Raw genomic sequence first — 22,998 nt, 5'->3', positions numbered from 1 at the left:
TACAAAGGAACCTCTATCAGGCTGTCATCAGATTTCTCAGCAGAAACATTACAGTCTGGGAGAGAGTGGAATGATATATTCAAAATTCTGAAAGACAAAATACTTTCAGCCAAGAATACTCTATCCAGTGAAAATATCCTTCAAATATGATGGAGAAATAAAAACTTTCCTAGATAAACAAAAGTTAAGGGAGTTCATCACCACAAGAACCTCATACAAGAAATCCTAAGGATGCCTTCACAGCTGGGAAAAAAAAGGAAAGGGGTTACAAAACCCTGAGCAAGGAGATAAATAAATAGACAAAATCAGAAAATTGCAGATCTCCATCAGAACAGGTTAGAAAATGATTAATTATAACATTCAAGATAAATGGAAGGAAAACACCAGGAATAAATATTAAATCTTGTCACTTTAACCACAAACTCACAACACAAGAAGAAAAAAGATGTGACAATAACAACTTAGAAGGGGAAGAGGGAAGGGATGGAATCAGCTGAGTCTAAGGAAATAAGAGGCTATAAGAAAATGGACTATCTCATCTATGAGATGTTTTATACAAACCAAATGGTAATCACTAACAAATAACTAGAACAGAGACACAAATTATGAATAAGAGAAAACTAAGAAAACCAGCATAGAAAACTATCTAACTGAATTGGTAGTTGGAAATACAAGGGACAAGAAACAAAGGAAATGCAGGTTCAGGTTCTTTGGATAAATGCCCAGTAGTGGGATAGCTCCATTGTATGGTATTTCCATTTTTAATGTTTTGAGAAATCTCCCTACTGTTTTTCAGAGTGCTGCACCTGTTTGCATTCTCACCAGCAGTGTATGAGGGTTCCCTTTTCTCCACATCCTCTCCAACGTTTGCTAATTTTTGTCTTGGTAATTAGAGCCATTCTGAACAGGTGTAAGGTGATATCTCATTATGTTTTTTATTTTCATTTCCCTAATAATTAGTGATGTTGAACATCTTTTCATGTGCCTGTTCGCCATCCATATATCTTCTTTGGAAAAATGTCTGTTCACATCCTTGGCCCATTTTTTGACCTGGTTGTTAGTTTTTTATGCAGGAGAACTGGAAAACGAGCAGTAAAATGGCCACAGTAGGCCCCCACACTTGAATAATCTCTCTAAATGTAAGTGGGTTGAATTCTCCAATCAAAAGACACAGAAAGGTAGGATGGATTGAAAAACAAGACTCAACGTTATGCAGCCTCCAGGAAACACACCTCAGCCCCCAAAAGACAAACACAAACTCAGAGTGAAGGGATGGAAGACGATACTCTAAGCTAACAGTGAACAAAAGAAAGCAAGAGTCACCATACTTATATCAGACAAAGTAGACTTCAAGACAGGTTTACCAGGGGGCTGCCACACCCACTAGAGCACAGATTTAATCCAGTTCAGCCAGGGTAGGCAGCCTTCCCAGGGACCCACCACACCCAACAGTAAGCCCTCAGGCTACTTGTCAGCTTGTGTTGACTGGGTGCCTTGATCCTCTACAGGCAGTCAAGTGTGTCTGCCTCTGTGGGGCAGGGCCTGTGTGATGACTAGGTGAACTGAGGGGGGCATTGGTGGAGAGGTGGAGGCCTCTGCAGTGGGGGGTCAGGGTATGGTCCAGGGGGTTGGGAAGCGTGCACAGACCAGGACTATGTTGATGGTGTGTGTGGTCCAGTGGGGGGCGAGGCTTATCAGCAGCAGACCTGTGCTTCCAAGTAGCCATAAAAAGCCCCACCTTCCAAAGCCTGAAACAATTGAGTACTCCTGTGCCTAGGGCCAGGTCCACACAGCAGCACTCCTAAGAGAACTGACAACAGCCTTGTAGGCCTGAGGCCTATAGCAACTGGAAGCCCCTGAGGCTAGCAACCAGCTACAGTGGTACCTACTGAATGAACAGGAAAACTGCAACAGGTGTATGCTGTTAGACCTTGTAACCAATGGTGCTGAGGCTCCCCAAACTGGATTTACAAACAGCTGGCTAGGGAAGTAAAAACTAGATTAACTGGGTACCTGCATTAAGAGCAACTCTGCCACAACAGAAGGACACAATTAGCCCACAAAGGGGTCACTCCTGGATCTTTTCAACTGGTGACGAGGGGGAAGCACACTGCTGGGCCTCAAAAGGCATCTCTTACATAAGACCACTTCTCCAAGATCAGGAGACATAGCCAACTCACCTAATATACAGAAATAAGCACAGAGAAAGAGGCATAATGAGGAGACAAAGGTATACATTCCAAGCAAGGGAATAGGACAAAACCCCAGAAAAAGGATTAAATGAAACAGAAATAAGTGACCTACCTAACAAAGAGTTCAAACAAAATCTTATAAGGATGCTCACAGATATTAGGAGAAGACTGGTGAACACAGTGAGCTCATCAACAAAGAACTGGAAAATATAAAAAAGAACCAATCAGAAGTGAAGAATACAATACTGGAAATGAAAAATTCACTAAAGGGACTCAATAGCAGAGTAAAGCATACAGAAGAATGGATCAGCGAGCTAGATTAAAGACTAGAGGAAATCACCCAAGCGGAATAGAAAAAAGAAAAAAGAATTAGACAGAATGACAACAGTCTAAGTGAACTCTGGGACAGTATCAAGCATGCTAACATTCATATTATAGGTGTCCCAGAAGAAGAGAGAGACAAAGGGGCAGAAAATTTATTTGAAGAAATAATAGATGAAAATTTTCCTAATCTAAGGAAGGAAATAAACATTCAACAACAGGAAGCAGAGAGCTCCGAACAAGATGAGCCCAAAGAGGACCACACCAAGACATATTATAATTAAAATGTCCAAAATTAAAGCTAAAGAGAGAATCCTAAAAGCAGCAAGAGAAAGGCAACAAGTGAGATACAAAGGAAATCCAATAAGGCTACCAGCAGACTTCTCAGCCAAAACCCTACAGGTGAGGAGAGAATGGCATGACGTATTTAAAGTGCTAAAAGGAAAAAACCTAGAGCCAAGAATACTCTATACAGCAGGGTTGTCATTCAGAATGGAAGGAGAGATAAAGAGCTTCCCAGACAAGCAAAAATTAAGGTTTATCACCAAGAAACCAGTTCTACAAGAAATGCTGAAGGGACCTATTTAAGGGGGAAAGCGATGACCACAAAGAGGGATAAAAAAATTATCAAAAAAATAACCCTCCCCCCAAAAACCAGGCAATAAAATTGCAGGTAAAGGTGAAAATATAGTAAAGGTAGCAGATCAACCACCTGTGAAGATAAGATGAAGGTTAAAAGACAAAAGTACTAAAATTACCTATTTCAATGATAAGAGGGTAATGGATAGACACACACAAAACAAGAGATTAGATATGATTTCAAAAACATAAAATGTGGGAGGAGGAAAGTGAAAAAGTAGAGCTTTCAGAAAGAGATTAAGCTAAAGAGTCTATCAACTCGATATAGACTGATATATACATAGAATATTATATAGGCTCCTCATGGTAATCACAAATCAGAAACCTATAATAAGTAAGCAAATAAGTAAGACAAAGGAAATCAAACATATTACTAAAGAAAGCCATCAAACCACAGGGAAGAGAGCAAGAGAAAAAGAAAGGAACAGAGAACTACTAAAACACCCAGAAAAAAAGTAACAAATTGGCAATAAATACATATTTATCAATAGCTACTTTAAATGTCAATAGACTAAATGCTCCAATCAAAAGGCATAGGGTGGCCAATTGGATAAAAAAACACGACCCATATATATGCTGCATATAAGAGACACACTTCAGACCTAAAGACACTCACAAACTGAAAGTGAAAGGATGGAAAAAGATATTCCATGCACGACAAAGAAAAGAAAGCGGGGGTAGCAATGCTTATATCAGACAAAATAGACTTTAAAACAAAAACTGTGAAAAGAGACAAAGAAGGGCACTACATAATGGTAAAGGGAACAATTCAACAAGAAGATATAGCACTTGTAAATATCTATGCACCCAACATAGGAGCACCTAAATATATAAAGCAATTATTAACAAACATAAAAGGGGAAATAGACAGTAACACAATAATAGTAGGGGACTTTAACACTCCACTTACACCAATGGATAGATCATCCAAACATAATATCAATAAGGAAACACTGGCCTTAAGAGACATTTAACCAGATAGACTTAGTGGATACATAGAACATTCCATCCCAAAACCACAGAATATACATTGTTTTCAAGCACACCTGGAACATTCTCCAGGATTGATCACATATTAGACCACAAAAGAAGTCTCAATAAATTTACGAAGATCATAATAATACCATGCATCTTTTCTGACCACAAAGGTATGAAAATAGATATCAACTACAGGAAGAAAACCAGAAAAGCCACAAAACTGTGGAGATTAAAGAAAAGGTTATTGAACAACGATTGGGTCAATGAAGAAACCAAAGGCGAAATCAAAAAATTCTTGGAGACAAATGAAGATGAAAATACAACATGCCAAAATCTATGGGATACAGCAAAAGCGGTTCTAAGAGGGAAGTTCATAGCAATTCAGGCCTACCTTAACAAACAAAAAAAATTCCAAATAAACAAGCTAACAGTGAATCTAAGGATACTGGGAAAAGAAGAACAAGCAAATCCCAAAATCAGCAGAAGGAAAGAAAGAATAAGAATCAGAGGAGAAATAAACAAAATAGAGATGAAACAAACAATAGAAAAAATTACTGAAACCAGGACCTGGTTCTTTGAAAAGATAAACAAAATTGATAAACCCTTAGCTAGACTCTCCAAGAAAAAGAGAGAGAAGGCTCAAATAAATAAAATCAGAATTGAAAGAGGAGAAATTACAACGGACACCTCAGAAATATAAAAGATAATGAGAGAATACTATGAAAAGCTATAAACCAATAAATTGAATAATTCAGAAGAAACGGATAAATTCTTAGAAACATACAACCTTCCAAAACTGGATCAAGAAGAAGTAGAGAATTTTAATTGACCAATCACCAGTAAGGAGATCAAAACAGCAATCAAAAACCTCCCCAAAAATAAAGCCCAGGATGAGATGGCTCCCCTGGTGAATTCTACCAAACATTCAAAGAAGACTTAATACCTATCCTTCTCAAACTTTTTCAAAAAATTGAAGAGGAGGGGAGGCTTCCTAAGTCATTCTATGAAGCCAACATTATCCTGATACCAAAACCAGATAAGGACAACACAAATAAAGAAAATTACAGGCCAATATCACTGACGAACATTGATGCAAAAATCTTCAACAAAATACTAGCAAATCGAATACAACAATACATTAAAAAGATCATACATCATGATCAAGTGGGTTTCATTCCAGGGATGCAGGGATGGTTCAACATCTGCAAATCTATCAACGTGATACACCACATTAACAAACTGAAGAATAAAAATCACATGATCATCTCAATAGACGCAGAGAAAGCACTTGACAAGATATAGCATCCATTTATGACAAAAACTCTAAATAAAATGGGTATAGAAGGAAAATGCCTCAACATAATAAAGGCCATATATGACAAACCCACAGCAAATATCATCCTTAACAGAGAAAAATTGAAAGCTATCCCTCTAAGAACAGGAACCAGACAAGGATGCCCACTGTTACCACTCTTATTTAACATAGTATTGGAAGTCCTAGCCAGAGCAATCAGGCAAGAAAAAGAAATAAAAGGGATCCGTATTGAAAAAGAAGACGTGAAACTGTCACTCACTGCAGACGACATGATTTTATACATAGAAAACCCTAAAAATCCACTAAAAAACTTTTAGAAACAATAAATGAATACAGTCAAGTTGCAGGATACAAAATCAACATACAAAAATCAGTTGCCTTTCGGGGTTGGCCCCGTGGCCGAGTGGTTAAGTTCGCGCGCTCCGCTGCAGGCGGCCCAGTGCTTCGTTGGTTCGAATCCTGGGCACGGACCTGGCACTGCTTGTCAGACCACGCTGAGGCAGCGTCCCACATGCCACAACTAGAAGAACCCACAATGAAGAATACACAACTATGTACCGGGGGGCTTTGGGGAGAAAAAGGAAAAAATAAAATCTTAAAAAAAAAAAAATCAGTTGCCTTTCTATACACTAACAATGAAGTAGCAGAAAGAAAAATTAAGAATGCAATTCCATTTACAATTGCAACAAAAAGAATAAAATACCTAGGAATAAACTTAATCAAAGAGGTGAAAGACCTGTACATGGAAAACTATAAAATTTTGTTGAAAGAAATTGAAGAAGACACAAAGAAACGGAAAGATATTCCGTGCTCTTGGATTAGAAGAATTAACATTGTTAAAATGTCCATATTTCCTAAAGCAATCTTACAGATTCAACGCAATCCCTATTAAAGTTCCAACATTTTTCACAGAAATAGAACAAAGAATCCCAAAATTTATATGGAACAACAAAAGACCTCGAATAGCCAAAGGATTCCTGAGAAAAAAGAACAAAGCTGGGGGTATCACACTCCCTGATTTCAAAATATACTACAAAGCCATAGTAAGCATAACAGCATGGTACTGGGACAAAAACAGACACACAGATCAATGAGACATAATTGAGAGCCCAGAAATAAACCCACATATTTACGGACAGCTAATATTCAACAAGGGAGCCAAGAGCATACGATGGAGAAAGGAGAGTCTCTTCAATAAATGGTGCTGGGAAAACTGGACAGTCACATGCAAAAGAATGAAAGTAGACCATTACATTACGCCATGCACAAAAATCAACTCAAAATGGATTAAAGACTTGAATGTAAGACCCAAAACCATGAAACTTCTAGAAGAAAACGTAGGCAGTACGCTCCTTGACATCGATCTGAGCAGCATATTTTCAAGTACCATGTCTGACTGGGCAAGGGAAACAAAAGAAAAAATGAACAAATGGGACTATATCAAACTAAAAAGCTTCTGCACAGCAAAGGAAACCATCAACAAAACAAAAAGACAGCCTAACAATTGGGAGAAGATATTTGCAAACCATATATCCGATAAGGGGTTAATATCCAAAATATACAAAGAACTCATACATCTCAACAACCAAAAAGCCAACAACCCAATTTAAAAATGTGCAAAAGATCTGAACAGAGGTTTCTCCAAAGAAGATATACTGATGGACAACAGGCATATGAAAAGATGCTCAACATTATTAGCTATCAGGGAAATGCAAATCAAAACTACAATGAGGTATCACCTCACTCCAGTCACAATGGCTATAATAACAAGACAGGAAACAAGAAGTGTTGGAGAGGATGAGGAGAGAAGGGAACCCTCGTACACTGCTGGTGCGAGTACAAACTGGTGCAGCCACTATGGAAAGCAGTATGGAGTATCCTCAGAAAATTAAGAATAGATCTACCATATGTTCCAGCTATCCCACTGCTGAGTATTTATCCAAAGAACTTGAAAACACAAGTGCATAAAGATACATGCACCCCTATGTTCATTGCAGCATTATTCACAATAGCCAAGACCTGGAAGCAACCTAGGTGCCCATCACGGGACGAATGGATAAAGAAGATGTGGTATATATACACAATGGAATACTACTCAACCATAAGAAATGATGAAATCCGGCCATTTTTCACATCATGGATGGACCTTGAGGGTATTATGCAAAGCAAAATAAGTCAGAGGGAGAAAGTCAAATACCGTATGGTCTCACTCATAAGTAGAAGATAAAAACAACGACAAACAAACACATAGCAATGGAGATTGGATTGGTTCTTATCATAGGGTAAGGGGGGAGTAGGGAGGACAAAAGGGGTGATTAGGCTCACATGTGAGGTGATGGACTATAATTAGTTTTTGGGTGGTGAACATGAGGTAATCTACACAGAATTCGAAATATATTTCGATGTACATCTGAAAGCTATATAATGTTATAATCCAATGTTACTGCAATAAAAAAAGAAAATCTTGGAATAAATTTAACCAAGGAAGTGAAAGACCTATACAATGAAAACTACAAGACTTTCATGAAAGAAATTAATGACAACATAAAGAGACAGAAAGGCATTCCATGCACGTGGATTGGAAGAATAAACAGTTAAAATGTCGATAACACCTAAAGCAATTTACAAATTAACCACAATCTCTATCAGAAACCCAATGACATTCTTCACAGAAATAGAACAAAGAATCCTAAAATTCATATGGGACAACAAAAGACCCCAGTTACCAAAAGTATCCTGAGTAAAAGTACAAAGCTGGAGGTATCACACTCCCTGATTTCAAAATACACTACAAAGCTGTAGTCATCAAAACAACATGATACTGGCAGAAAAACGAACACACAGATCAATGGATCAGAATTGAGGACCCAAAAATAAACTCACACATCTATGGACAGCTAATTTTTGACAAAGGAGCCAAGAACATAGAATGGAGGAAAGAAAATCTCTTCAATAAATGTTGATCATGTGATTTTTATTCTTCATTTTGTTACTGTGGAGTATCACATTGATTGATTTGCGGATGTTGAATCATCCCTGCATCCCTGGAATAAATCTCACTCGATCTTGGTGTATGATCCTTTCAATGTATTGGTGTATTCAATTTCTAATATTTTGTTGAGGATTTTAACATCTATGTTTATCAGCGATACTGGCCTGTAATTTTCTTTTTTGTGTTGTCCTTGTCTGGTTTTGGTATCAAGGTAATGTTGGCTTTCTAAAATGAGTTAGGAAGCATTGCTGCCTCTTCAACTTTTTGAAAAAGTTTGAGAAGGATAGATGTTATATCTTCGTTGAACGTTTGGTAGAATTCACCAGTGAAGTCATGTGGTCCTGGACTTTTGTTTTTGGGAGAGCTCCATTCAACGTTTCTTTAAATTTTTTAAAAAATTTTTTATTTTTCCTTTTTCTCCCCAAAGCATACCTGGTGCATAGTTGTATATTTTTTAGTTGTGGGTCCTTCTAGTTGTGGCATGTGGGATGCTGCCTCAGCATGGCCTGATGAGCAGTGCCATGTCCGCGCCCAGGATCCAAACTGGCGAAACCCTGGGCCGCTGAAGCGGAGTGCGCGAACTTAACCACTCGACCATGGGGCCGGCCCCCATCAACATTTCTTGTACGACAAGTCTAGTGGTGGTGAAATCCCTCAGCTTTTGTTTGTCTGAGAAAGGCTTTATTTCTCCTTCATATCTGAAGACAACTTTGCTGGATAGATTATTATTGGTTTACAATTTTTGTCTTTCAATATTTTCAATATATCTTTCCACCTTCTCCTGGGTTTCTGTTGAGAAATCTGCTGATAGCCTAATGGGGATTCATTTTTAGGTTATTTTCTTTTTCCCCTGGCTTTTAATATTCTTTCTTTGTCATTGATTTTTGACAGTTTTATTATCATGTGTCTTGGATAAGGTCTTTTTTGTGTTGAGATGATTGGGTGTTGTATTAGCTTCATGAGTTGTATATCCAGTTCCTTCCCCAAGTTTGGGATGTTCTCAGCTATTATTTCTTTAAATAAGCTCTCTGCTCCTTTTCTGTCTCTCTTCTCCTTCTGGGATACCCATTACCCTTATGCAGCCCTTTGTCATGGAGTTGGATAATTCTAGTAGAATTTCTGCATTTATTTTTAAGTAAGTCTTATTTCTCCCTCTTCTTCTACCAGCATCATTTCCAGGTTTCTATCTTTGAGCTAGCTAATTTTCTCTTCCATATGATCTGCTCTATTTCCTATGCTTTCTAATGCATTCTTCATCTGATTTATGGAGTTCTTCAGTTCCATAATTTGTTTGGTTCTTTTTTAGAGTTTCAACTTCTTTGGTAAAGTATTCCTCTGTTTATTTATTTTATTCCTGAGCTCACCAACCTGCCTTTCTGAGTTTTCTTGTAGTTCCTTGGGTTTCTTCATGACAGCTGTTTTGAATTCCTTATCAGTTAGATCACAATCTTCCATGACTTTGTGTTTGGTTTCTGGACACTTGTTTTCTTTTTCTAATGTTATGGTGCCAGGACTTTTTGTGGTGCTTGCTGAGTTATTCGTCTGCCAGCACATTTGTTGTAGCAAACATGCTTTTTATTTAGGTATAGCTTTGTTTGTTTTGATTCAAACTTTTGAACTGGCTGGAAGGCCTTACTTTTGTTTTTCAGTAGGTGGTGCTATAGTGCTAGTTTTTGGTTTCTCTTACCTGCGCTGACTCTGGCTATATTTGAAGCTCTGCACATTCCACCTTGCACCACCTCTATTCAGGGTGTCACCAGTACTCTTGTCATTGCTGCTTGTATTTCTGGGGGTCACTGATGTGTTGCTGTTGCCAGTGTCACTGTGGTTGCTAGCTTTGCTGCCAGGGGCACAGAGATGGCTGATGTTTCTGCTGTATCTGGGACCACCTGAGTTGGAAGCTCCACTGCTGTGGTGGGGGGAGGGGGAGGGTGTGGAGGGATCCAGGTATGTGGGGCACCAGCTCAGCTGTTGCTTGCTACCTCACGGCTGCAGGCATTGCTGCAGTTGGGATGTCAGAGTCATGTGGGCACCTCTGCCACTGCTACCAGGCTCTTAGCTGCAGCTGGGTGGCTCGGGACCATGGGGCTCTGCCTCCATTGCTGCTCTGCTCTGTGGCACTGTTTCAGCTGGCTGGCTGGAGTCACATACACGCCTCTGCTGTTGCCCACTGAGTTCTCTGGGGCTGGGGATGGCTGGCAGAGCCACCACAGCAGGGGGACCAGGGTCTTGGGCACTGCCTCTGCTGTTCTGCATTTAGCCTCCTCTGTGTGCTCCACTTCACCCACCTCTATATGTACCAATGTGTGGATCTTTCCAGTGTCATAGTTTGTTGTGCAATTTAGCCTTTGTTGGGTTATAGATGTTTTACTTGCTGTAGGTTGAAGAGGCGAGACAAAAGGATCCTCTCATGCCACCATGATGATATCTTAAAACATTTTATTGTCTTAATGTTTATTTTGTCTGGTATTAGTACAGCCACTCCAGCAACCTTATGGTTGTTGTTTGTATGTATAGCTTTTTCTATCCTTTTACTTTCAACCCATTTGTATCTTTGAATCTAAAGTGTGTCTCCTGTAGACAGCATATAGTTGGATTTTGTTTTCTTATCTAATCTGACACTGTCTGCCTTTTAATGGGATTTTTAATCCACTCAAATTTAATGTTATTGATAGGGTAGCTTTGCATCTGCCATTTTGCTTTTTATATGTCTCATGTGTTATCTGTGACTCTATTCCTTCTTTATTGTCTTCTTTAAGTGGACACTTTCTAGTGTAACGTTTTACTTCCTTTAGTAATTTTCACATTATATTTTTGAGTTATTTTCTCTAGGGTCTATAATATACATTGTAATAGTATCTATTTTAGATATATACTAACTTTATTCCAGTGAAATATCAAAACTGTATTCTTATATAGCTCCATTCCCTCCTCTCTTTTTTGTGGTATTTTTGCTATACATGTCACGTCTGCACAAACCCAATATTTTGTTGTAATTATTACTGACAAATAAAAATGGCAAGTAATAGGATATATTGGAATATATGAGGAAGCCATTTGGTATAAACCTAATTCGGCCTGACCTTGTCTTTCCAAAAGGGCCTGACCAAGGCCGTTGAGCATGCATTGTATATCTGCTTTAGAGATTCCCTATGGCAAGAGCAAAGGCCCTTGAGATAAAGGTGCAACTTCTCTCCCCCTCCCAACGTTGGCATCTCCTTAAAGATTAAGCATCTTTCTTTAGGCTGGGAATCGATTGCAGCACTCATCTGTGACACCCCCAGCCCGAGGCAACACACCTGCCACCTGGCGGCGTTCACTGAGACAGCAGACCTATCTGCCGTTTCCATCAATTGCTGTGCTGACAGAGCAGCCTTGTGACTATTGTAAAAGGGACATTTCAATCATATGTGAAACATACTCTTTGAGGGTATATAACCACCCTGTATACCCCCACTTCTTTGGAGTGCTCTGTTCCTTTGTGGAAAGACTCTCCTGGGTTATAATCCTAAGATTTAAGCTCAGAATAAACTCACCCAAATTTTCATTTATAGATTGGTTATGGATTATTTTCGTTGACATTACCTTATATAATCTTATTTCTTTTAATGAAGCTGAGAGAAGAAAGGAGAGCAAGTAAATATTTGTAACTTTTGTTGTGTTAACCTAATTATTTTTGGTTCTCTTCTTGTAGATTTACCATCTGGTGTCATTTCCTTACTCCAATACATCTTTGTTCCCATACACCTTCTTTTTGCTGATATTGTCAAATATATTACATTTCTATATGTTAACAGGCTCAAGAATATAATTATATACATATTGTTTGATGTAATTACTTTTTAAATAAGTTAAGAGAAAAAAGGAGAAGAAATATGCAATTATTCTGTCTTTTTAAATTACCTACATAATTACCTTTACTGGTGTTATTTTTTTTTTAATATGGATTTGAATTACTGTCTGTTGTCACTTGCTTTCATCCTGTAGAACTTCCTTTAGTATTTCTTTTAGTAAAGCAAGTCTGTTAGCAACACATTCTCTAATTTTTTCTTTTATTTTGAATGTCTTTCTTTCACCTTCATTCTTGAAATATAGTTTTACTGGATATAAGATTAACATTTGAGGGGCCGGCTCCGTGGCCGAGTTGTTAAGTTTGCATGCTCCGCTGCAGCGGCCCAGGGTTCGGATCCTGGGCACGGACATGGCACCACTCGTCAGGCCACATTGAGGCAGCGTCCCACATCCCACAACCAGAAGGACCAGCAACTAAGATATGCAACTGTGTACAGGGGGGTTTGGGGAGAAAAAGCAGAAAAAAAAAAAAGATTGGCAACAGTTGTTAGCCCAGGTGCCAATCCATAAAAAAAAAAAAAAAAGATTAACATTTGAGTGCTTCATATTTCAGCACATTGAATTATGTTGTCCCATTGCCTTCTGGTCCCCACTATTTCTGATGAGAATCTAACATTTGTGGTTCCCTTGCATGTGATGAGGTGTTTTTTTCTTACAACATTCAAGATGCTCTCTTTGTCTTTGGCTTTCATCATTTTGACCATGATATACCTGGTGTGGTTCTCTTTGTGTTTATCATACGGAGTTCACTGAACTTCTTGGATGTATAGATTAATGATTTTCATAAAATCTTGGAAGTTTTCAGCTATTATTTTTTGGAACATTATTTTCTATCCCTTTCTCTCTCTCCTCTCCTTCTGGTACTTCAGTTGCATGTATGTTGGTTCACTTAATGGTGTCACTCATTTCTCTGAGGCTCTGTTCAGTTTTCTTTATTCTTTTGTTTCTCTGCTCTTCAGATAACATAATCTCTATTAATCTGTCTTCAAGTTTGCTTTTCTTTCTTCTGCCAGCTCAGTTCTACTGTTGATCCTCTCTAGTAAGTTTTTCATTTTAATTTATTTTACTTTTCACCTCTAGAATATTCACTTGGTTCTTTTTAATACTTTTTCTTTATTGATATCCTCTATTTGAGGAGACACTGTCATCACAATGTCTCCTTTTAATTGTTTATGCATGCTTTCATCTAGTTCTTTGAACATATTTAAAATAATTGCTTTGAAGTCTTTGTCGGCTAAGTTTACCATCTAGGCCCCTTCAAAAGTCTGCTTTATTTACTGAGAATAGGCCATACTTTCATCTTTCTTAGAGTGTCTTGGAAGTTTTTGTAGAAAACTGGATATTTTAGATAATATAATATGACAATACTGGATAATGACCCCACCCTCCAGCCCAAGGCTGGTTGATGTTGCTTGCTTATTGTTCTCTTGTTCATTATTTAGTGATTTGGCTGCACTAATTCTGTGAAATCTATTTCCTATGCAGGGTGTTGCCTCTGATGTTTCTACTGAGAGCTTTCCCCCTTGTTTTTATCTTTTAGCTTGGCAATCTAGACATCGCCCGTGGGTCAGCATAAGCCACTAATTGGTCAAAGATTAAGCTTAAGTCCTCTTAGCCAGTTAGATTTTTACCCTTTACCATTGAATATATGTGTGGAGTAAGGCTACTATAATAATTCAGGGAGCTGACACTTTTTTGCCCCACATTCAGTGAGGGACTAGTAGTTTGGAGGTTCCTTCTCTGATCATTGCTGAGAAGGCACAGCTTTGGGTATTGACAGTCTTCCAGACTGGCAGGGATGAGTTTGACTTTAGTTTTAAGCCTGGCTTCCTAGGAGTTGCCTTTGGGTGACAGAAGTTTATTGCTCAGTCAATGTTTGTCCAGAAGTCGTGTTTCAGTTCCTTGTGTCAGTGAAGTATCTGCCCTGTGTTGATGGGTCTTTGTGTGGTTGGGGGAATGCTTTCAAGTCTGCTCCATGTCCTGTTCTAGTTGCTCCCAAGTAGGTGCCATCTAAGCATGCACATATCCTTCCTGATCCCCAGAGTTGACTATGATCACAGGAGGGCTCCTCTTGACTGTTTCTTTCCCTGGTTCTCTCTAGAAAACTTCTCGACGCTCTGCAGTTTTGCTTGTATCAAGCAGCTACTAGCCTCCTCTTAATTCCTCACCATCAAGATCCCTATTGTTCTTGACATGCTCTTAGACATGGAATTCTCCATGCTCTTTTCCAAATAAAGACAGTCCCTTCAGGCAGAGGCATGGAGCTCCTCATTCCTATGGCCTGCTACCCGCCCCAGAAGAACTCCTGGTCATTGCACCAGAGGTGGGGCTGCTTTTCCCAGAGTGACAAGTGACACACCTGCTCTACAAGTGGGCATTGAGGATGGGGGTGGAGCTGAGGTCTTTTTGGCTTGACCCTCTCAGTAAGGAAACTCCTTCCTACATATGAGGTGGAAGGGGATGATTGAGGCCCAGAGTATTCTTGGCAAGCTGCCCCTGGATTAGAGCTTCTGCCCTGAGTTGGAGACTAGGTAGGTGATCCTCTTTACCATACCTACCTGGACACAGGGCTGGTATCATGAGAAATGACAGTATTCCCCTCCCAGGGTGAAACTATATCCCAAGAATGGGAGCTGAGAGGAAAAGGAGCACCCATCTTCTGGGCTATCTATGCCTGAGGGTTAAATGATTTAAAAATATTATTTTAAGTTAAGCTGTAATTTTTCTGGGGAGAGGGTTTGCCCACCTCCTTGCAGTGCCCTTCTGGAAGTCCTATCCTCTGTCTTCCTTTTTTTTTCTTGTGGTAAAATATACATAACATAATATTAACCGCTTTAATAATTATTAAGTGTACAGTTCAGTGGCATTAAGTACATTCACTTTATGGTGCACCATCCCACCACTCATCTCCAGAAATTTTTCTTCTTCTCAACTTGAAACTCATACCTATTAAACACTAACTCCTCATTCCCTCCTCCCCTCATCCCCCAGAAACCACAATTATACTTTATATCTCTGAATTTGACTACTCTAGGTACCTTATATAAGTGAAATCATACAATATTTGTCCTTCTGTGGCTGGCTTACTTCACTCAGTATAATATCTTCAAGGTTCAGCCATGTTGTAGCATGTATCAGAATTTCCTTCCTTTTTAAGTTTGAATAATTTTCCATTGTATGCATATACCACCTTTTGTTTATCAATTCATCCACTGATGTAAATGAATTGCTTCCATCTTTTGACTATTGTTAATCTTCTTCTGGTTCTGTTGTATGTGATAAGTTGTTTTTCTCTTGCTTCTTTCAAGACTGTCTTTTAATAGTGTCTAAGTGTGGATCTTTGAGTTTATACTACTTGGAGTTTTTGATCTTGGGTGTCTAGATTTAAGTTTTTCATCAAATTTGGGAAGTTTTCAATTCTTATTTCTTCATATATTTTCTAACCACCCCCTCTCTCCTGGGTCACCTATTATGCATATATTGGCATGCTTGATGTTGTCCTACAGGTCTCTTAGACTCTTTTCATCTTTACTCATTCTTTTTACATTTTATCTTCAGATTGGATAATCTCTATTGATCTATCTTCAAGTTCACTGATTTTTTTCTTTTCTCAGCTCAAATTTGCTGCTGAGCTCCTCAAGTTAATTTTTCATTTCAATTGTTGTACTTTTCAACTCCAGAATATCTATTTGGTTTCTTTTTGTAATTTCTATCTCTTTATTGCTATTCCCTATTTGGTGAGTCATTGCTATCATATTTTAATTCTTTAAATATTGTTTCCTTTAGTTATTTGAACATATTTATAGTAGTTGATTAAAAGTCTTTATTTACTATGTCCTACCTCCATACTCCCTCAGAGACAGTTTCTACTGACTGCTTTTTGTCCTGTGTATGAGCCATACATTATTATTTTTCTTTGCAAGTCTTGTAATTTTTTGTTGGACATTGGACAGTTTTGATAATATATCATAGCAACTCTGGACTTTTCACTCCCCCCCAAGCATTGTTGTTGCTGCTGTTTTTGTTTGTTTAGTAGCGTCTGGATGAATTTTGGAGAGTCTGTCTTTCCTGCAGTGTGTGGCCTGATGTCCCTGCTCAAATTTTTATTTTTAATTCTTTTCATTTTTAAGCCTAGCTTCCTAGGAGTCTCCCTCGGATCTCCATAGCTTACTAGCTAATGATTAGTCAAATGTTATGCAGAAACATCTTGAGACAATAAAACTTCCATTTCTGCTGAGGAGATCTATGTGTAGGTTGGGGCATACATTAAAAATTTAGGCAGTTTATAAGTCTGGCTTTTATTTTTACCTTGTGCAGGTCTCATGTTCAGCCAGGTATGAATATGTGATTGGGGCTCTCTCTCCAGTCTTTTCTGAGTGTGTATGCAACCCTACACATGTACACAACCTTCCAGACTCCCAGGAATATATGGGAGCTTATCAAAATCCTTTATTACTGTCATATTGCCCAGATCTCCCATTTAAATTCTTGGCATGGTGTATCGCAAACAAAGGCAACTGAGGTGTTTGCCTTCCCTGATTGTTTGCCAATGTTTTTACTATTGTTTTTGACAACATCCTGGCTTGAGACTTCTTTATTTATTTTCATTTACAAAATTCCTTCCTTGCCTCAAGATTAGTTAAATCATTGCTTAGTTTTTATTCTACCTTTTATCTTTCTTTGTCTTTGCATTTATCTCTATAATCAATCCATCTGGAATTTATGTGAGGCAAGGCTCTAGCTTGATGTTTTCTCCCCAAATACCAATCCAATTTTCTCAACAATTATTGAAAACTTCATCTATCCCTCATTGATATGTGAAACTTCTTTAGCATACTTTAAATTGTCATATGTCTAGGGTCTTACTCAGTATTATATGTTCTAAAATAATGACCTATCAATTTTTGTGCCAGTATCAATAATTTTAGCATGAGTTTATAATACTCTTTGGTATTTTTTTTTGTTTGAACCAAGATTCCTCTTATTGTTCTTTTTAAAAAATTCCAAGCTATTCTTGTTCATTTGCTTTTCCCAATAAACTTTAGAATTATTCTGTCAGGTGAACAAAAACTAGTTCTTATATACCTTTACTCTTTATATTTCAAGATGGCACTGGTTAACTCAAATGCCCTTTTACAGCTGGGAATAAATCTGCTGCTTCTTAATAGAACTGCTTCTCATAAGAGACTCCTCAACTTCACCCATGAATCTAGAGGACTGAACTTGTCCAATTTTATGTTCTATTTCTGGAAAACTGTTCAGATTTGAATGAACCTTTGCTAAAAATGATAGGGCCTTAGTGTATGCCTCTTCACATTCAACAGGGATGCACCTCACCCCTAGAAGCCTGACAGAGTCCCTCATTATCCCTCCCTCCTCAGTGGTGACTATTGCATGTGTAAAGGTTCTGCCTTCCTCAAACTGTATCAACCTGTCCTAGTAGACTCTCATTTCTCTAGGCCAACTATCCAAGAGCTTCACCAATATAAGTTTTAGTCACAACTTCCCTAGCATTACTTTACTTTCATGAGAGGTATCTTTTAACCTACAGTTAGTAAAAGCAATTGAGGAGTTTAGACTCCTAGCACTCAATCAGGCCATAGTTCAATGTTCCTCCTACCCAGTCTCTACCTGATATTGGTGGGCAATGCATTATGTAGGATAAATTAATCTTCATTTAAAGTTGAATTTTAAGTTTCCAACCAGATTTTATGTTAATCTTTAAAACTGTATTTTTCTATCATTTTGTCTTTTAAAAAGCATAGGAATTGGAAGTTGGAGTGACTTAGGTTCAAACTTTGCACTACCCCTTGCTAGCTATGTAAACTTTGAAAGTCACTTATCTGAGCCCATGTTTCCTCATGTATAAATGGAGATAAATAATACTTGCTTTTCAGCACTATTATGAGAATTAGTAGCATCATACACAAAGGGCTGACTTAGCACATTGCCAGGTACATAACATGTAATATTACAGAACCCGTTCTTATGGATTTTATGAAGATTGATCATTACCTTGTGCTTTAATAATGATCTTACATGGGTTACTGATTTATATAGGGCAGTTCCCCCCTACACTAAATGGCTCCAGATGATGCCTCTTCTTTTTGGGTTCTTAGGTCTTTTATTTTTTTTAAGTTATTTTTTATTTTTGGAGGAAGATTAGCCCTGAGCTAACATCTGCTGCCAATCCTCCTCTTTTTGGGGAGTAAGACTGGCCCTGAGATAACATCCATGCCCATCTTCCTCTATTTTATATGTGGAACGCCTACCACAGCATGGCTTGCCAAGCAGTGCCATGTCCGCACCCGGGATCTGAACCGGCGAACCCCAGGCCACGGAAGCGGAAGTGCGCACTTAACCACTGCACCACTGGGCCAACCCCATGGGTTCTGAGGTCTTCTTAAAATCTTTAAAATAATAAGACTATATCTTTTCCCCTGCTTTTAGGCAGTAGGGAATCGCTTACCATTGCTGTCACCAGGACTGATTCTAAGAATAGCTCCTACTCCCTATCTCACCTCCCTTGCAATTTTCCGCTTCTGATCTGTTGTATGCTGGGAAATCAGGTGACCGAATTGTCAAAAATGCATCTAAGTTAAGAATAAATAGGTCGAGCAGGAGGCTAAGGGTTTTTCTTCAGGGGAAGCATATAAAACCTATTAGATTATTAGAGCATAGTCTTTATGATAGCTATTATAGCTGGTCATAAGACATTTTTACTTCTTTTCTTTTTTTTTTTTAGGAAGATTAGCCCTGAGCTAACATCTGCTGCCAATCCTCCTCTTTTTGCTGAGGAAGACTGGCCCTGAGCTAACATCCGTGCCCATCTTCCTCTACTTTATATGTGGGACACCTGCCACACCATGGCTGGACAAGTGGTGAGTAGGTCCACACCTGGGTTCTGAATGGGGGAACCCTGGGCCGCCGAAGCAGAACATGTGAACTTAACTGCTGCGCCACTGGGTCAGCCCCTGTAAGTCACCATTCTTAACATATAGTAAGCATCTATTATGTGATATTGCCCCTGCATGCATTATCTCAATCCTCAAACAGCTCTGAGAAGTAAGAATTATTATACCCATTTATAGTGAGGAAACAGAAGCTCTAAAAGGCTAAAGTGACTTATCCAAGCTGAAAAGTGCCAAAGCCAGAATTCAAACTAAGGCCTGTCCAGTTTCAAAGCTCAATGCTCTATAAGCCTCTGGTGACTTGAAGGGATTGACTCTCTCTTTGCACAAAAACCTACTTCTTCTACGTCAGCAAATAACCGATGAGAAAGTGTAACAGAAAATAGAATACTATCTTGAATCCCAACAAGATGTATCAAACACCCAGGAATTAATTTAAAATGCAGAAGACCTCTATGGAAAAAAATGAACTCTACTAAGATATAAAGGAAGAGACCTGCATAAAGGGAGAGGTAAACTATGATCTTTGGATGGGAAGACTTAACATTATAAAGATGTCGACTCTCCCCAAATTAATCTATAAATTCATTCATTGACAAAAAATCCCAACAAGATTTTGTGGAAACAGGACTAATTATTAATTATATATGGAAGAATAAAGGCTCCTGTGGTTCAGAAATAGCTAGTACAAGTCTGAAACAAAAAAAAAAACAAAGAGCAGAGATTTGCCCTAACTAATATTAAAGCAAATTACAAAGCCTTAATAATTGAAACAATGTGATCCTAGCAGGGGATCAAATATAGGCAATGGAACAAAACAGAATCCAGGAATGGACTCATGTATATATAGCTTGGTACAAAGGAGAGGTGGTAATATGAATCAATGGGAAAAGGAGATCATTTAATAAATGGACTTGGGAAAATTGGCTCATCATGTAGAGAAAATAAAATTAGATCTTTCTTATAGCATATACAGAATAAATACCCACTAAAGACCTGACATGGAAGGCAACATTATAAAACTATAAGAAAATGTAGAAAAATATCTTTGTGATCCAGGAGGAGGAAAGAATTTATTAAATAAGATCCCCAAAGCACACACCATAACAGTACAATTTGATGGGTTTGACAAAATTAAAATTAAATACTTCTTGGTTAGAGGTGAAGTGTACCAATATCTGCAATGCACTTGGAAACGAATCAAAAAGGATGGATAAATGGATAGCTAGAAATGGATAGATGGAGAGTTATATGAGACAAATAAGTATAGTAAAATGTTAATTGTAGAATATAAGTGGTGGTCATGTGGGTGTTCAGCATACTATTCTTCCAACTTTTCTATATGTATGAAGTTATGATAATAAAAAGGTGGTGAAAATCAAATACTTTTGTTCAACAAAGATATTGTATATAAAGTTTTAAAGAATTGTGACTGACTGGAAAAGATATTCGATATACACAGAGATATGGAAAAGATATTTGCTATATATGTGTATACACGCACACATATCTAACAAGAAACTTCTGTAATCAACAAGAAAAAGACAAGTAACCTAAAAGAAAATTTGCAAGATAAACAGGTAGTTCAGAGAATGAAAAAACAAATGGCTAATATGTATAAAACAGAAGCTCAATCTTGTGTGTAGTCAAAGAGATGCAAATTAAAATAAAAGATAATACTTGAAGCCCATTGGATGGGCAAAAATTAAGAAGTTATATGATAGCAGTACTGGCAATATTATGAAGAACTAGAAACCCTCATTCATTGTTCATAGGACTATAAATTAGTACAAATATAAGCTAGAGCAATTTGGCAATATTTGGTGAAAAACCTATATGCATATTTTACAGGATCCAATAATTCTACTCCTGAGTATTTACTTCAGATGAACTGACACAGAAACACAAAGAGACAGAGAGAGAGACATCTATGAAGATATTCCCTGCAGCACTGTTTGTAATACCCAAGAACTGGAAAGAACTATCAATCAATAAATGAAATACTGTGATATTAGTATGTGATGGAACATGATCCAGCATTCATGAGGAATGAATCATATGTGAATACGGATAGATCTCAAAAATAACACTGAGTGAAAAATGTAAGAAATAGAATGATATGTACAGCAAAATATTTTTCATGTTAAAAAAGGAAAAAAATATATACATATAAACACTATTGACAGTGCATGGATACATGTGTCTAAACAAATATATAGAAGATAGCTTGGAAGGACACACATAGAATATCCAAGAGTGGATAACTATGGGTAGAGAGGAGAAGGGAACTGGATCAGGAATAAAGACTGAAGGAGACAAAAACCAAATATAAAACCAAATATAAAAAGAGGTCATGCGTGGACTGATGATGACAGTAGATCATAAACCAAGGAGACTATCATAGCAATCAATTTCAGTGTTTCTGAAGTCTAAACAAAACATAAAATGAAAACTTGCCTACCCCAAAACACTGTAAGAATATTTACTTACAGTCTGAGAAAGACAAACACCAGATGATTTCACTCATATGTGGAATATAAACAAGTACTGGGACAAAGAAAACAGTTCAGTGGTTACCAGGGGAAGGAGGGTGAGGGGGTACAGGGAGTGCAGGGGAGCACCTATGTGGTGACAGTCAAGAAATAATGTACAGCTGAAATCTGACATTGATGTAAACTATTATGAACTCAATAAAACACACACACACACACACACACACTCACTTGCTTAAAGGAAATGTTTAAAAAGTAAAAGAGAAATGAACTGGTCATCTCCCTGTCACATGACTTACCGGAGAACACAGCACATGAGCAGCAGATGAGTGGGGACATTAGCTGGATTGAGCATACTGGGTGTGTCTGACTTCATACAGGCCAGGAAAGCCCGCATCCTTCTGTTCTTGTCCTCAACTGCTTTGCCTAGCCAGAGCTTCTTGAGGTTTGGGCAAGTCCATTCCCGAAATGTCAGTGCAGACACCAGCTCAGGGGTCTGAGGTGACTTCCCTTTATAGGCAGACCACTCTTTAAGGATCACTGAAGGAACTATAAAACAGAAAATGAGGAAAAACAGGCTCTAGAGACTTTCTGAGCATTTCTGCAGCTGGCCACAATTGACAGGATCCATCACATTTCAACATCTTTTTATTTTTTGTCACTATAATTTTTATTGTTAGCAGGAGAAACAGCAGGAGTAGTAAGCATTTTTTGGATGCTTCATTTGAGTTGAGTACTTTACACATAAATGTAAATTCCATTTACTCCTCAGAACAATCCTGAGACAGAAGTATTATGACTATATTATCACAAAACATAGTGCTCATTTTTGAGATGAAGAAACCAAGGCTCAATGTCACACAGTTCTTAATTACTTTAAAACACATTTCTTAAGTAGATGTACCAGGCTAGGCAAAGAAAGAAGTTCAAGGAGGAAATATGTGAATACCTGGCTTCATAACAGACTACAGGACACCCCAAAAGACTTTAAAGAATTTCACAAAATTCTCAAAAATCAACATCTTTTAGATTTAGGAAGGTGTAACAGACAAGGAAAACACAGCTGCTGTCTACTTTTAGTATATCTCAGGCTCCTGAGTTGTGGCTTCTTTCACTTAAGACGTCTAGCATCTACTCAAATACCCAAGCTAGAAACCTGGAAGTCATTCTAGAATCTTTGCTCTCCTTCACCTCCTACACATCTGGTTGTTCCCAAGGTCCTGATGATTCTATTACCTTATCAGCCCTTATATCTGTCCTCTTTTCTTCATCACACCAAATATTGTAGAAGTTCAGATCTCATCTT

The 22,998-nt window shown here is 38.0% G+C and overlaps 1 protein-coding gene across 1 annotated transcript in view; it reads right to left on the bottom strand.

Annotated features, from left to right (window-relative positions):
- The window catches only part of FAM120C (family with sequence similarity 120 member C), a 99,747-nt gene that overhangs the window by 27,290 nt on the left and 49,459 nt on the right, over positions 1–22,998 (bottom strand). Inside the window, exon 10 of the mRNA XM_023633606.2 lies at positions 21,992–22,241. Within this exon, the coding sequence (XP_023489374.1) occupies positions 21,992–22,241 (250 nt within the window). The remainder of the gene's footprint in view (positions 1–21,991; positions 22,242–22,998) is intronic.

The sequence above is a fragment of the Equus caballus genome, chromosome X (assembly GCF_041296265.1).
Source record: "Equus caballus isolate H_3958 breed thoroughbred chromosome X, TB-T2T, whole genome shotgun sequence".
NCBI classification, from domain to species: Eukaryota; Metazoa; Chordata; class Mammalia; order Perissodactyla; family Equidae; genus Equus; species Equus caballus.
The sequence above is the reverse complement of the archived record's forward strand: the minus strand, read 5'-3'. Positions and strand labels throughout refer to the sequence as shown.